Source organism: Protopterus annectens, chromosome 5.part0 (assembly GCF_019279795.1).
Source record: "Protopterus annectens isolate FY-2018-M chromosome 5.part0, PAN1.0, whole genome shotgun sequence".
In the NCBI taxonomy this organism is placed as follows: Eukaryota; Metazoa; Chordata; order Ceratodontiformes; family Protopteridae; genus Protopterus; species Protopterus annectens.
The window spans coordinates 250,791,724-250,803,823 of record NC_056735.1 but is presented as its reverse complement, the minus strand read 5'-3'; the positions used below and the strand labels follow the sequence as shown (position 1 = coordinate 250,803,823).

Below are 12,100 nucleotides of genomic sequence, written 5' to 3'. Positions count from 1 at the left end.
TTGTCCACCCAGGTTCCAAGGTCTGTATGTACATTTTCATTATGAAGTGGGGTCTACATTGCATGCTTTGGGAAGGGGCAGTCTACCAAATGCAATGATGTTCTTTCACTTTTCCTCTTCTGTATCTCTTTTCTTTTGTGGAAGAGATATGGAAGAAAACACAAGTGGCAGTTAAAAGTTTAAAAGTGTGTGTGTGTGTGTGTGTGTGTGTGTGTGTGTGTGTGTGTGTGTGTGTGTGTGTGTGTGTGTGTGTGTGTGTGTGTGTGTGTGTGTGTGTGTGTGTGTGTGTGTGTGTGTGTGTGTGTGTGTGTGTGTGTGTGTGTGTGTGTGTGTGTGTGTGTGTGTGTGTGTGTGTGTGTGTGTGTGTCTGTGTGTGTGTGTGTCTGTGTGCACATGCATATGTGTGTGAAGGAAAGTCCAAAATCAGATCTAAAGAGACATTTATTTACACACAAAACTTTGGAGGAAAGGAATAAAATGCATGGCTGGGTGTTGGAATGGAAATAGCAGAAACCTTTAAGCAGACTCATGGGAAGTTATTACAAGGCAGTTTGGGATGGGATAGCTCCGCAAGAGGACAGGCTTGATGACTGTATAGCTTTTTTCCTGTCAGTGTTCTCTTTATTTTCATGGCACATGAGCTTGAATGTTTACTAATTTCTCTAGACTAATTTTAGTAAAAAATTTAACAGAAGTCAGTGTGACAAAGGATATCTTATATTTTTTTTGTCTCCTGATTTTTACCAGTTTATTTTTTTCTCTCATAGGTATTTTCCAATGATGGACAGTTTAAACTACGATTTGGAGCACGAGGACGATCCCCAGGGCAGCTCCAGCGTCCTACTGGTGTTACAGTGGATATGAATGGTGACATTATCGTGGCTGATTATGACAGCCGCTGGGTCAGCATTTTTTCTGCTGATGGCAAGTTCAAGGTAAAATCAGCAGTTCAGCCACAGCATTCTGTCCAGTATGATATATTTGTAACTGCCATATACTGTAACACACAACTGCAAATCAGAGAAGCAAAGATTAATTATTATTCTTGTCATTATATGTAGAACAAGATTGGAACTGGAAGGCTAATGGGTCCAAAGGGAGTGGCAGTGGACAGGAATGGACATATCATCGTAGTGGATAACAAGGCATGCTGTGTCTTCATCTTCCAGAGCAACGGGAAGTTAGTGACTAAATTTGGGTCCAGAGGAACTGCAGACAAACAGTTTGCAGGTACACTAGATGGTAATAGAAAACAACCTTTTTTTGTTTGCTCGCATGCCCATTTGCAGGGTTCTTTTTTGTTTGGGCTTTGTGCTGCATGCTGGGAAGCTGCACAATGCATGATGGGTACGTATTCCATCCAGCTTCTTATTTTCCTTCTCTTGGGCTCTTCGTTTCTAGAAACTATACACTGAGTTTCCTAAACTAACAAGTATTAAGCTAAGCAAAGGGCAAAACATTCTTATGAATTCTTACATTCTTATCAAATGTTGTCATTAGTTTTTAAAAGTAGTCAAAAGATAGAAATGCACATATGTAGTGCATCATAATTATTGTTTGCTGAGTTACAGAAAAGAACTAAATCAAAATCCCAGAACTATGACATTACACACTTAGGTCTTAAGTGGACCATATGGTTATGTGCCATCTCTGAGAATATTATTGTGTAATAAGGGTTAGAATGCAACATAAAATATTCAAATTTGCCTTCTACATCAGCACAAGACAGATGAATTTTAAGCAACATCTGGAGGCGGTAAACCAGAAGAAAATGTCATCATTTCTGCACACAATATGAAATATCTCAACAGAGGCCTATCAAAAGAAATGAGATAGCTTGTTCACATCTGATAGATTGATTATGATAGCCATATGCTTATTAACCATTTTGCTATCTCCCTGTGTACTACTGCCTCTCCTTGGGCCAAATTTTGTATTGAAAGATATATTTTAATGGTGTGTTTAGCTGAACTACAAAAATCTTAATTAGGAGAGTTTGGCAGGAGGAGCAACAACAATGTGGGGGAGGGGAACAAGGGCTATCCAAAGGGATAAGTCTAGTGAATGAGTAGCACCATTGTTTGCCTTTGGATCTTGCTGACATTTGTTCATAGGTAAGAACAGTGAAAGATGTGAGCATGTGGATATATTTTTCCTTCTAGAATAGTAATAATAATAATAAAAAAAACAATTCTCAAATGCATAGGATGGGGGGGGGGGGCACTGCAGATCTATATTTTTATCCTTCTGCATTAAGAAAAGAAACAGTTTGTCTCCTGCACAGAGCTGTGGACCAAACAAAACACCTGATTATCTGTTGAGGCTTGTTTGTAATTCTTATTCTATACCGCAGTAGCTTACCCAGTCATATGTATGTTAGAGTCTGAAAAATCAAATCAAACCTTTTAAGATAAAAGTAATCATGACTAACAGATGCAGCCTTATTCAGCTTCTCTTTTACGTTTCGATTTTTTCATATGGATGTATCTGCTATAATTCCTCAGTTTTGAGCAATAATCTTTACTTTAAACAATCTAGCCCACCTTAATATGCTAGGTCACAAAGGTTAGTTTAGTTAGTGGTCATATTTTATTCCATATTAGTTGCTCCCATTGTGTCCAAAAATTGTCAGCAAATCCAGTATGGTGACATGTTATAAACAAGAGGATACAGGCACCATTTTAATGTCCTTTAATTGTGTTAAACATCAGTTCATTACCAGCAGTATGCACAAGAGAACAAAGTCTGTGAGGAAATTAATTTGTAACCACATTTTCGCTGCAAAATAATGAATATGTAAAAGCAAGATCATAATGAAGGGTGCTGCAGGGGATCAACTAGAAAACTGATTCAGGGTAAGCTATGATAAAGGAAGAGATGTTTTAAAATCACGCACACTACATTTAGTGCCAGTGTATGCTTTAATAGGTAGTGGTGTTTTGAGGACTTTCACGGAATAGAGTAGTGCAAGTGCAAATGCACAAATGTTGAGTTCAGTGAAGACTAGTTGGCTAATAGGGATGACCTACCTAGAATTATTAGATTATTCATGCTGGCAGTCTGAGATTTGTGTAACAGCTGTGGTTTTGTATGGGCTGTTTTCAGATTTTAATATGCAGATGAGTCTCAGAGTAGCCATGCTGATATTTACTGCAAATTAACTTGGCAGTGTGTTTCTAATCACATGTAACTTCCTAATGACATTTTATTTTTCTGGGAAAACAAGAACCAGTTTCATCTGGGTATACTTGTATTAATAAATGAATGAGGAAATGCAATTCTTGTATTCAGTGCTTAATCCACGTCTAGACTGTTCAAGGAGTTGTGGTATCATGTAGTACAGCCAAGACCTCCTCCCTCATTCTCTACCTACATGCACTGTTGTTTCGGAAATAAAGACAGCTGACAAGATCACAGCTCACATTGTCAGTCACGCAAGAGGGATTTCTGCTTACTAAGATACAGCTGGTTAAAACATAACAAAAAATATGTGCAAGAGTTAAAGTAAGATTTATGTTTTGTTGCCAAAACATGATGTTCTAGAACTACATCCAGGGAGGCATGTGATCTGTAAGGGTCTGTGTGTTTGATGTACCTATGGGCAGGAGAGCCAGTGTGCTAAAAACACTAGTTCACCTAATGTAGAGCCCTGTCCGTGTTCCTGCCAACTCTGTCACTTATGGTACAAGCTGAGATTGCGGTCATCCGTGACCTGAGTAATAAGGGGGGATCTACCTCTTCAAATTCAAATGCAGTATGTTTTTTTGAATCAAGCATCCCTTAAGCTGTGATGCTTTAGATTTCTCATTGTTTAATTTGAAGAAAGAACCATTCCAGTGGGCAAGTCCATTCATTTAGACAGAAGAGCCTTAACAGTTAATGTCTGAGTGGCTTATTCCGCAGTGGAAGAAATGGAAGCACAAAGACCATTAAAGGCATATTACTGACCGACACAATCATTGGAAAGGGGCAGAAAGATGAAGAAAAGGTCTTCATGCAGGAAAATACACAGCGGTACAGGTAGAGAATATTTCTATATGCTTTCTTCATTTATTTAATAATGTATGTATCACCTTCAAATGCCCTTTAAATGGTATAACTTTACAAAGAAATCCAGTAAGTCTAGGAGGAAGCAGGCAAAACTTGGCAGCAGAAATCATAACACTATGTGGAGTCAGTCTGTCCTACACTCCATCAAGTGCAGTTCCTCCTGTAAGAGTCTTTTTGTCAGACTTTTTAATCATGCCCACATGCACTTGTATACTATGGGATCAGGCTGTGCTTCTTTCGTGGTTTTTCATTTTTCCAACTGTGAAGTTCATATGTATAAGAAAGGGTCTGGAGGGGGCAAATGCCCCAACCAATAGCGCTCTCATTTGTCGTTTTAGTAGTTTTGACGTACATTTCACGATGTAAAAATATTGATGAAATGTATTTCACTGCAAAGATTCCATGATGATGATGTTGTAGTTGAGAGGTGAGCCCTTCCAAAGAACGAGCATTCATTAATTGTTGTCACTTGTGACTTTCACCCGAGTGTCAGCTTTCCCTTTTTTGTTATAGTACCCGGTCTGCAGTTTTATTGCGCCTAATGCTTGTAATAAAGAGATCGATCACTTTCTAAAAGAAACTGTATAAGCCATTTATTCATTCAGCCATTTCTTTGTTGTATTTTATTTATCTTATCGTAGTTTTTAGATAACTGTTTTTTCCATTTTCCCTTCACATCAGCAATGTTATAACCTTCTGGCCTCTGCAGTGACAATGGGTCACCTAAAGCAGAGATCCCTATCTCTGCAACTGCCAAAGCTAGCTGTTGCTGTGGGTACAAGCTGTGATTGCTGTCAGCCATGGCTTTTTTATCCAAGCACCTTTAAAGTAAAACCTTGAGTAAGTATTCATTCTGAGGTCATTAAACGGTGTGCAAATAAAATCATAGGCTAGGAGACTCTTCTACTCATTGGGGATAAGGTTCCTAAGGTTGGATGTACCACAAGGAAAAGAACAATCACCATTTATCTCAAGATGAGTCGAGGAAACTCCAACAATTCTATGGATTAGGAATGTAAGGGCCTAATGAGGATGTATACGACAAGAAAATATTTCAGATAAGGGGGGGACTGAAGTCATGCATCAGTGCTAGAACTTGAAAGATGCTGAGCAGGAACAATGATTTTCCATTTTTCAAGAAAAAAACGTACTGGTAAATGCCAATTCTCGACGGTTGCTTTTGTGGTGAATTTCTTGGCGTCCTTGTCACAAACATGTAATTTCATTATGGTCAGAGATTCAATCATGGTCCTGTATGTTAATGTGAGCTGGCTATGAACAGTAAGGAAGTATAATAGAATCATGTAGAGGGAAGGTTTATAACAAGACTGGAGGAGGATTAACCCAGGGTAGAGCAAGAGCAGAACAATGTGTCCATAAGCTGTTTTAGTAGTATTCTGTATGATTTAATGATTGTGAAACAAAAATAAAAATTGTATTATGTTCTGCTTGTCATAGCGGGAGAGAGTTCCAAAGCTGTGAGACATAGTTTGAGTAGAGACAGTCTCTAGCTGATCTGTTTGTTTTGCCTATTAGAGGTTGATATTATATGTGGAGCATAGTACCTGGCCAGTAGGGAGAACAGAGAGTGACAGTGCCATCACACAACCACATCATTATACAGCTAAAACCCAAAGTAAAAATAAAAACAGAACACCATTCCTGTAACTAAACACTAAAGAAGCCCAACAAAACATTTATTATCACTTACTAAATGTGTAGAAACTAAATAAATCTGTCCGTACTTTAAGATGTAGCCCCTAAGTAAATACAAAAACTAAACTGAAAGGAACTGCTATCAGTCAGTGAGAGTACAGTGCTACAGGCAAATTGTACCATAAATGAATAAACGATTGAGTATATAAGTACAAACTCTACACATAGCCTTAATAATGCTAAAAACTGCAACAAAGTACATCAAAATATAATTAAAAGCTTTTGAACTTACCTCAGAATATAGTTGTACACCACCTAGGACAAAAGAAAAACTCATTCATAAAAACCTACACAAATTACATGAAGCCTTCTTTAATAGTGAACTTAAATTTCATTGAAAACAACTGGAAAAAAATAGTGCAAACTAAAATAATACATAAACAGAATGCATGGGAGTTTGGTTAACATAATCTATGAAATATCTTGTACTGTATGAGTAGGGTCCAATTTATGACTTTATCATAAAGTGTGTACCCTAAACCTAAATATTTTTTGTATCTCACACCAGACCCCTACATACTCCCTATATATATATATATATATATATATATATATATATATATATATATATATATATATATATCCAACCACAAATAATATGTTGCTCAGCAGTACGAATATCTCCCAAGGTGCAGAAGAATAACAAATATAATCCAAATAAACGTATTGGGAGACAACCAAGGCAGTCATACAAAAACTCAAACTGTAAAGTTCCAAAAACGCTCTTGCTCCATAAATATGTGTAAAGCAGGTCTTCTTTATTATAAAAAACACACACAGTAAGCGCTTTCACCGTAGCTTCATCAGACTGTTAAAATTCAAATGTTGAATCAATTACATTTATAAACTACAATTAATGACGTATTGTGAATCAATTAACCACTTCTAAATGATGTTAAAGGAATACTGCGAGAAACTTACAATGCTTGCAAGTACATTCGCATATATATATAACAGATATCTATATCTTCGATGATATTGGATATTTATAGATGGATATTCTAAATAAATTAAGTTCACTAATCATATAGATATACTATTTATAACATAATATAAATAAATAAATAAAAATACTTATGACAAGTAAAAAATGCTATATATATGTATATATATGTAATAAAAACATCTAATATATATAGCAATTCTCATATAAAGATGTACATTAATTAATGTAGATAAAGCTACCTATTCTAAATGCTGTATCATGATGAACAGACTTAAAAGAAAAATAATATAATGCATTTTCTACTTCCAATATATATGAAAAATGAGGACAAGTCTTCTATTTCCATGTCACAGGTTCGTGTGATACATATAATTTAGTGTATTTAGCATCATGTCAACAATGTCAGGCGTTTTACATAGGTAAAACTAATAGGATGTTCCGTATTAGAATAAGGGAACACCTATATGCCATAAGGATAGGCTATACACATAATGCCCTAGCCAAACACATAATTAGTGAAGGAGACGACCATATATTTAAATTTATGATTGTTGACTTTGTTGTATCCAATATTAGGGAAGGCAACATACGTAACAAAACTGAGTGCAAGTAAATAGATTGGATTATGAGACTGCGATCTGACCAGGGCAAAGGCCTAAATGAAAGAGCGTCATTAAAACCTATATTAAGAGCTAGGCGGTTAAAAGCGTAGGGCTATTATGTGTATGCATACTAGACATTTATGCTTCCATTAAAGGAAGTTTAGTTATGGATGTTGATTTATAGTAGATTTTTTAATGGATATATTGTTCTTATATAGTATGTTTTTTGTTTTAGTATAGACATGGTTATAGCATATTACACCATATGTTATCATTAGTTATTTTTATGCAATATATGTGGCATCTTTAATATATTTGTTATTGATCACATTTTTTGATGGGGACATGTATACTTTTGCTTGGCACATCATTTGGTGTAACGATCGATCTTACATGTTCCAAGTGCTTAAGTATGCATTGCCTGTCATGCCCATTTTTTATCTTTGTAAATGCATTGCATCATCCCCCTTTTTTAAGGTTGTTGACTTTAACACAGCATTTAGTATAGGTAGCTTTATCTGAATCAATTAATACATATCCATACATTTTTATACGACAATCGTAATGTAGCGATAAATTTTACATGCTTCTAATATATATATATATATATATATATATATATATATATATATATTTGTATTGAGCAGTAGTGATTTAGCTAGCATCTGATAGCTCTGCCATCAGTGGCATTACTATAGTTATTGAGTTCAGCAGTTCACTTTCACATATCCTTAGCATGGCTACGAATCGAGCACTGCGTTCTCAGATTTGACTGTGGTAGTGATTTCCCTACCAGTCCATGCATTGTGTTAGCATAGGCTTCCCCTGCAGACGTGCACACACAGATCCACAAACAAGGCCCCCTAAACTTGCTTACACTCATGGAAACACTCAGATTCATGCATGCTCCAACATAAACAGACACACACACACACACACACACACACATCCATTTACCTGCATTCGTTCCCCGACAGATAGACAGACAAACACACACACACACACACACACACACACACACATATACACACACATATACACACACACAGGAATTCACAAACAAGCTCCCACAAATTTGCTTACACTCAGTGAAGCAATGAGATTCATTCCTTTTCCAATGCTTCAGCAGAAACACACACACGCAGAAACACACACACACACACACACACACACACACACACACACACACACACACCACACTTAGCTGAATTCATGACCCTACATACTAACAGGCAGACACACACACACCTCGTATGACTGTTCTGTGCTTATCTGTACTGTCACTCTTCCTATAGGAATTAATAGATGAATGCCATCAAGTGACAACAGTCAGTTTTTCCTCCTAGAAAAAAATAATAATTTGGTAGTGAATTACTCTGCTGAGTTATATTAAAGCCACAGCTATTTCCTGGAGAGATCACATAGTTATTTGGCATTAGACACTCCCTCAGACCACCACATTAGCATGAAGCTCCCCCAGTGAGACTGCTTTCCATGGTACAACCACTACCAGTGGAAAACCAAGATGGGAGACCAGTATCTGAATCAGAAATGCTTTCTGTGATGCAGAAACATAGTTAGTGTGGGTCAAAGGGGGCAGCCTCCAAGTATAAAAGGTGTTATAGGAATTAAGTAAAGGTTTTAGTTTGATATTGGTTCACAATGACTAATTACTGCAGGTAAGCCAGAAGACGATGTGTTTCCCTTCTAGGCAGCATGAAGATGTAACCACTGGTGGTAGTAGTGCAGGTATGGAGAGGGCCATGCCTGTTTGTCAGATGATCTCACTCTCTACCACCTGATTTTCAACTCCTGAGAATGAATGAGTTGATAAAACCTCCTGCCTGAGTCAGTGGAGTGAATGTGCCATTGGGCTGTTGCCCTTCCCTGTTAATGAATGATCTTCACTTTCACCATAGAAGATGAAGGGATCAATATAGTGAAGGTAGTGGAGTTCAACTAGAACAGTAAGTTTAGATTCAGGAGACCATAAAGAAATGGATGTTAATATGCACTGGGTGTTTTACAGAGTACAAAGCATGTACTTGGTATTGGTGATGCACTGTGTTTATACGTCTCCTGGTTTTGTTATAGCAAAGTTTTAACCAACTTGGATTGGTAGGTTGAGATCCAATGTTGTGATTCTCTGTGAATTCAAGCTGGCTCAAAGAAACTCAGGCAGATCATACTGGAGGCAAGTGGAGACAGGGCACTTGACCTGAGTACCCCAAATCTTAAAAGGAGACTTTAAAATATCTGAATTTTGGAAAAATGGTAGGATGATGGAGAGGACATCAGCTGCAGATAGAAGGAACACACTTTAACTTAGATCTGGCAAGGATTTTCTTCGGAGTGAGAGTAATGAATGTATGCACTGAAACACCTGAATTCATACTGAAATCTAATAATGAATGCATGCACTGAAACACCTGAATTCATACTGAAATCTAATTTGGCTAACTAGTCATCAAGAGGTCATGGGACAGAATGAGAAATGAGGAAAAATCGAAGCACATTAGTCAGCCGCAACCACTAGTACACTGGATTGGCTGTTAGCACTAATAGGTATGTGTGCATTTATTTTAATAGTAGGCCATAAATAAACTAATGTTTGTACAATTAAAATGTGTTTATTTTATGCTGAGATTACAGCTATATCTACTTTGGTTAGAAGAAGGGGTTGTACCATTTACTTCAGTTGATCAACACTGAAACTCACCAGATCTTGGAGAAAAACAAATCATGTTCCTACATTTCATCAGTCTTGCACCAAAAAGGAGGCTTTTATCACTATGGTTCATGGCTCTTTACATTTACATTTGTTTGTCATATGTTATTACGAAACACCCTGCTTTAACAAACTGCACCTTAATTACACTGATGAATATTTGTGGGATAATGAAGTTCTGTAAACAAAAGAAGTGTGTATAGTGTATAACACAATACAGAACAGGTGCTTTAGCCTCAGTGAGAAGGTTCTTGCTCATATTCTAAGTTGTTCCATAAGTTGCAAACTATTTCATTTTAAGGAATAATTGTTAGCATAGCTCATAGCTCTGCAGTTCATTTTCTTTTAAAACTGTTTTCGTTTGATATGATAAAGGCTACAGCATACCATATAAACAGCAATGTTTGGAGCATCTTAGTTAATCAGATGTTCTTCGTGTTTCACTGTTGCAGTCATTACATTTGGTTTATCCTGCTGGCAGGTTGCCCTCAGTCAGCCTGAATTCCAAAGTCTTGGGTCCTGCGTCAGTTGCTGTCACTGCTTCCCTGACATCAGGTCGTCAGGGGTATAAAAGATGCAGCCGACGCCATTTTCTTCAGTCTTTCTTGCCGCGCGGTGCCCGAAGCAGAAGCAGTTCACAAGTGCCGGTCGGCTGACTCCTGAGATTTTCATGTTCGAGTTTCAGATTCGAAGTCTTCATTAAAAGCTAAGTACCCCGTTGGGGAAACTTTTTTCTTGTTCCAGTCCGATGTCAGAAAAAGTTAATAATTGTATTTTTTGTGGGAAGCAAATACCTCATAAGGACTTTCATTCTTACTGTATTCCTTGCCTAGGCCCTGACCATGAAGTTTCTAGTTGTCAGTTTTGTGCTAGATTTAACCAACGCACTATTAAGTGTAATTACGATTTTGCATTAAGCAATTTTGGGCGAAGATTTAATTATGCAATGTCTTCGGATAGCCATCTGACTACTGGAGTTCACAAAAAATGCAAAGAAAAAGACAGGCAACCAAGATCCAAAACCAACGATGAAGCTTCTCCTAAGCCAGTCGCCAGTTCGCCGGTTCTCAGTGAGGCGCTTTCGCAGCCCCTGACGCCCGTTACTTTAGAGTCGCAGGCCGCTACAGACTCCCACGTTGAGTCAGCCAGGCTGCTGGAAACTCAAGGTATTGGAGCCTTGGAAATTATTCCCTCAGATGGGTCTGGAGCCGCTGAGCAGGCATCGGCTTCTGAGGGTATCTTCAGACCTAAACAATTATATATTAAACCGACTTCAAAGGCAAAGACTAAAACACCTTTAAAGGCAAAGAAACAAGTTCACCAGCCACATGGACAGGCCTCTATGCCCAAAAAACAGATGCTCAAAATGGCCGAAGACTTAATTACCTTGATCAGGGGTGCCCATCCCCCTCCTGATAAGAGGCCTAGGCAGGAGACAGACTATGAATCTTCAGATCAGGTTTCCATTTCTTCTGATTCCTCTTCTGATCAGGAACATTCTTTCCCCCTATGAGGATTCTGATGCTGAGGAATCAATTCCTTCAGCTTCTCCTCCTGAGGACTACTCTTTTGGGGAAACCTTGCATACCATGAGGGAGTACTTCCACTTGGAGAGCCAAGATTTTTCAGAAACTAAGAAGAGGCTCAGAGACCTCCTTTTACTACCTCAACACAGGCCTGTAGCTATTCCACCTGTGTTAGACATTGTAGATGATGTGTTCTCAGAGTCTAGTCTGACCCCTGACTCCTTACCTCCAGCTCCTGTTAAGCCGGACAGATACTACAGGGTCCCTGACTCTCATAAATTCCTTTTCAAAAACCCTTCTGCAGACCCAGAAACTATTTCTCAGGGTCCCAAAGGGGTCAAAGCTTCCACTGAAGAAAACCATACCCCCTCTGACAGGGATTCTAGGGCACTGGATAGAGGGGGAAAAAAGATTTACATATCTGCTGCCTTAGCTGTAAGGGCCTTAAATTGCCAATTTCATATGCTCAAATATCAGCAATGTATCATGTCACTGCTTAAACAGAAAATGATGGTAAATTCTGAATGTGCAG

The 12,100-nt window shown here is 38.0% G+C and overlaps 1 protein-coding gene across 2 annotated transcripts in view; it reads left to right on the top strand.

Annotated features, from left to right (window-relative positions):
* The window catches only part of TRIM3 (tripartite motif containing 3), a 1,155,987-nt gene that overhangs the window by 908,863 nt on the left and 235,024 nt on the right, over positions 1-12,100 (top strand). The window contains exons 8-9 of one of the 2 annotated variants that reach the window (XM_044072220.1): positions 768-935; positions 1,062-1,230. In XM_044072220.1, the coding sequence (XP_043928155.1) occupies positions 768-935; positions 1,062-1,230 (337 nt within the window). Of the gene's footprint in view, positions 1-767; positions 936-1,061; positions 1,243-12,100 lie in introns of both variants that reach the window. The other variant, XM_044072219.1, reaches the window with a different exon arrangement.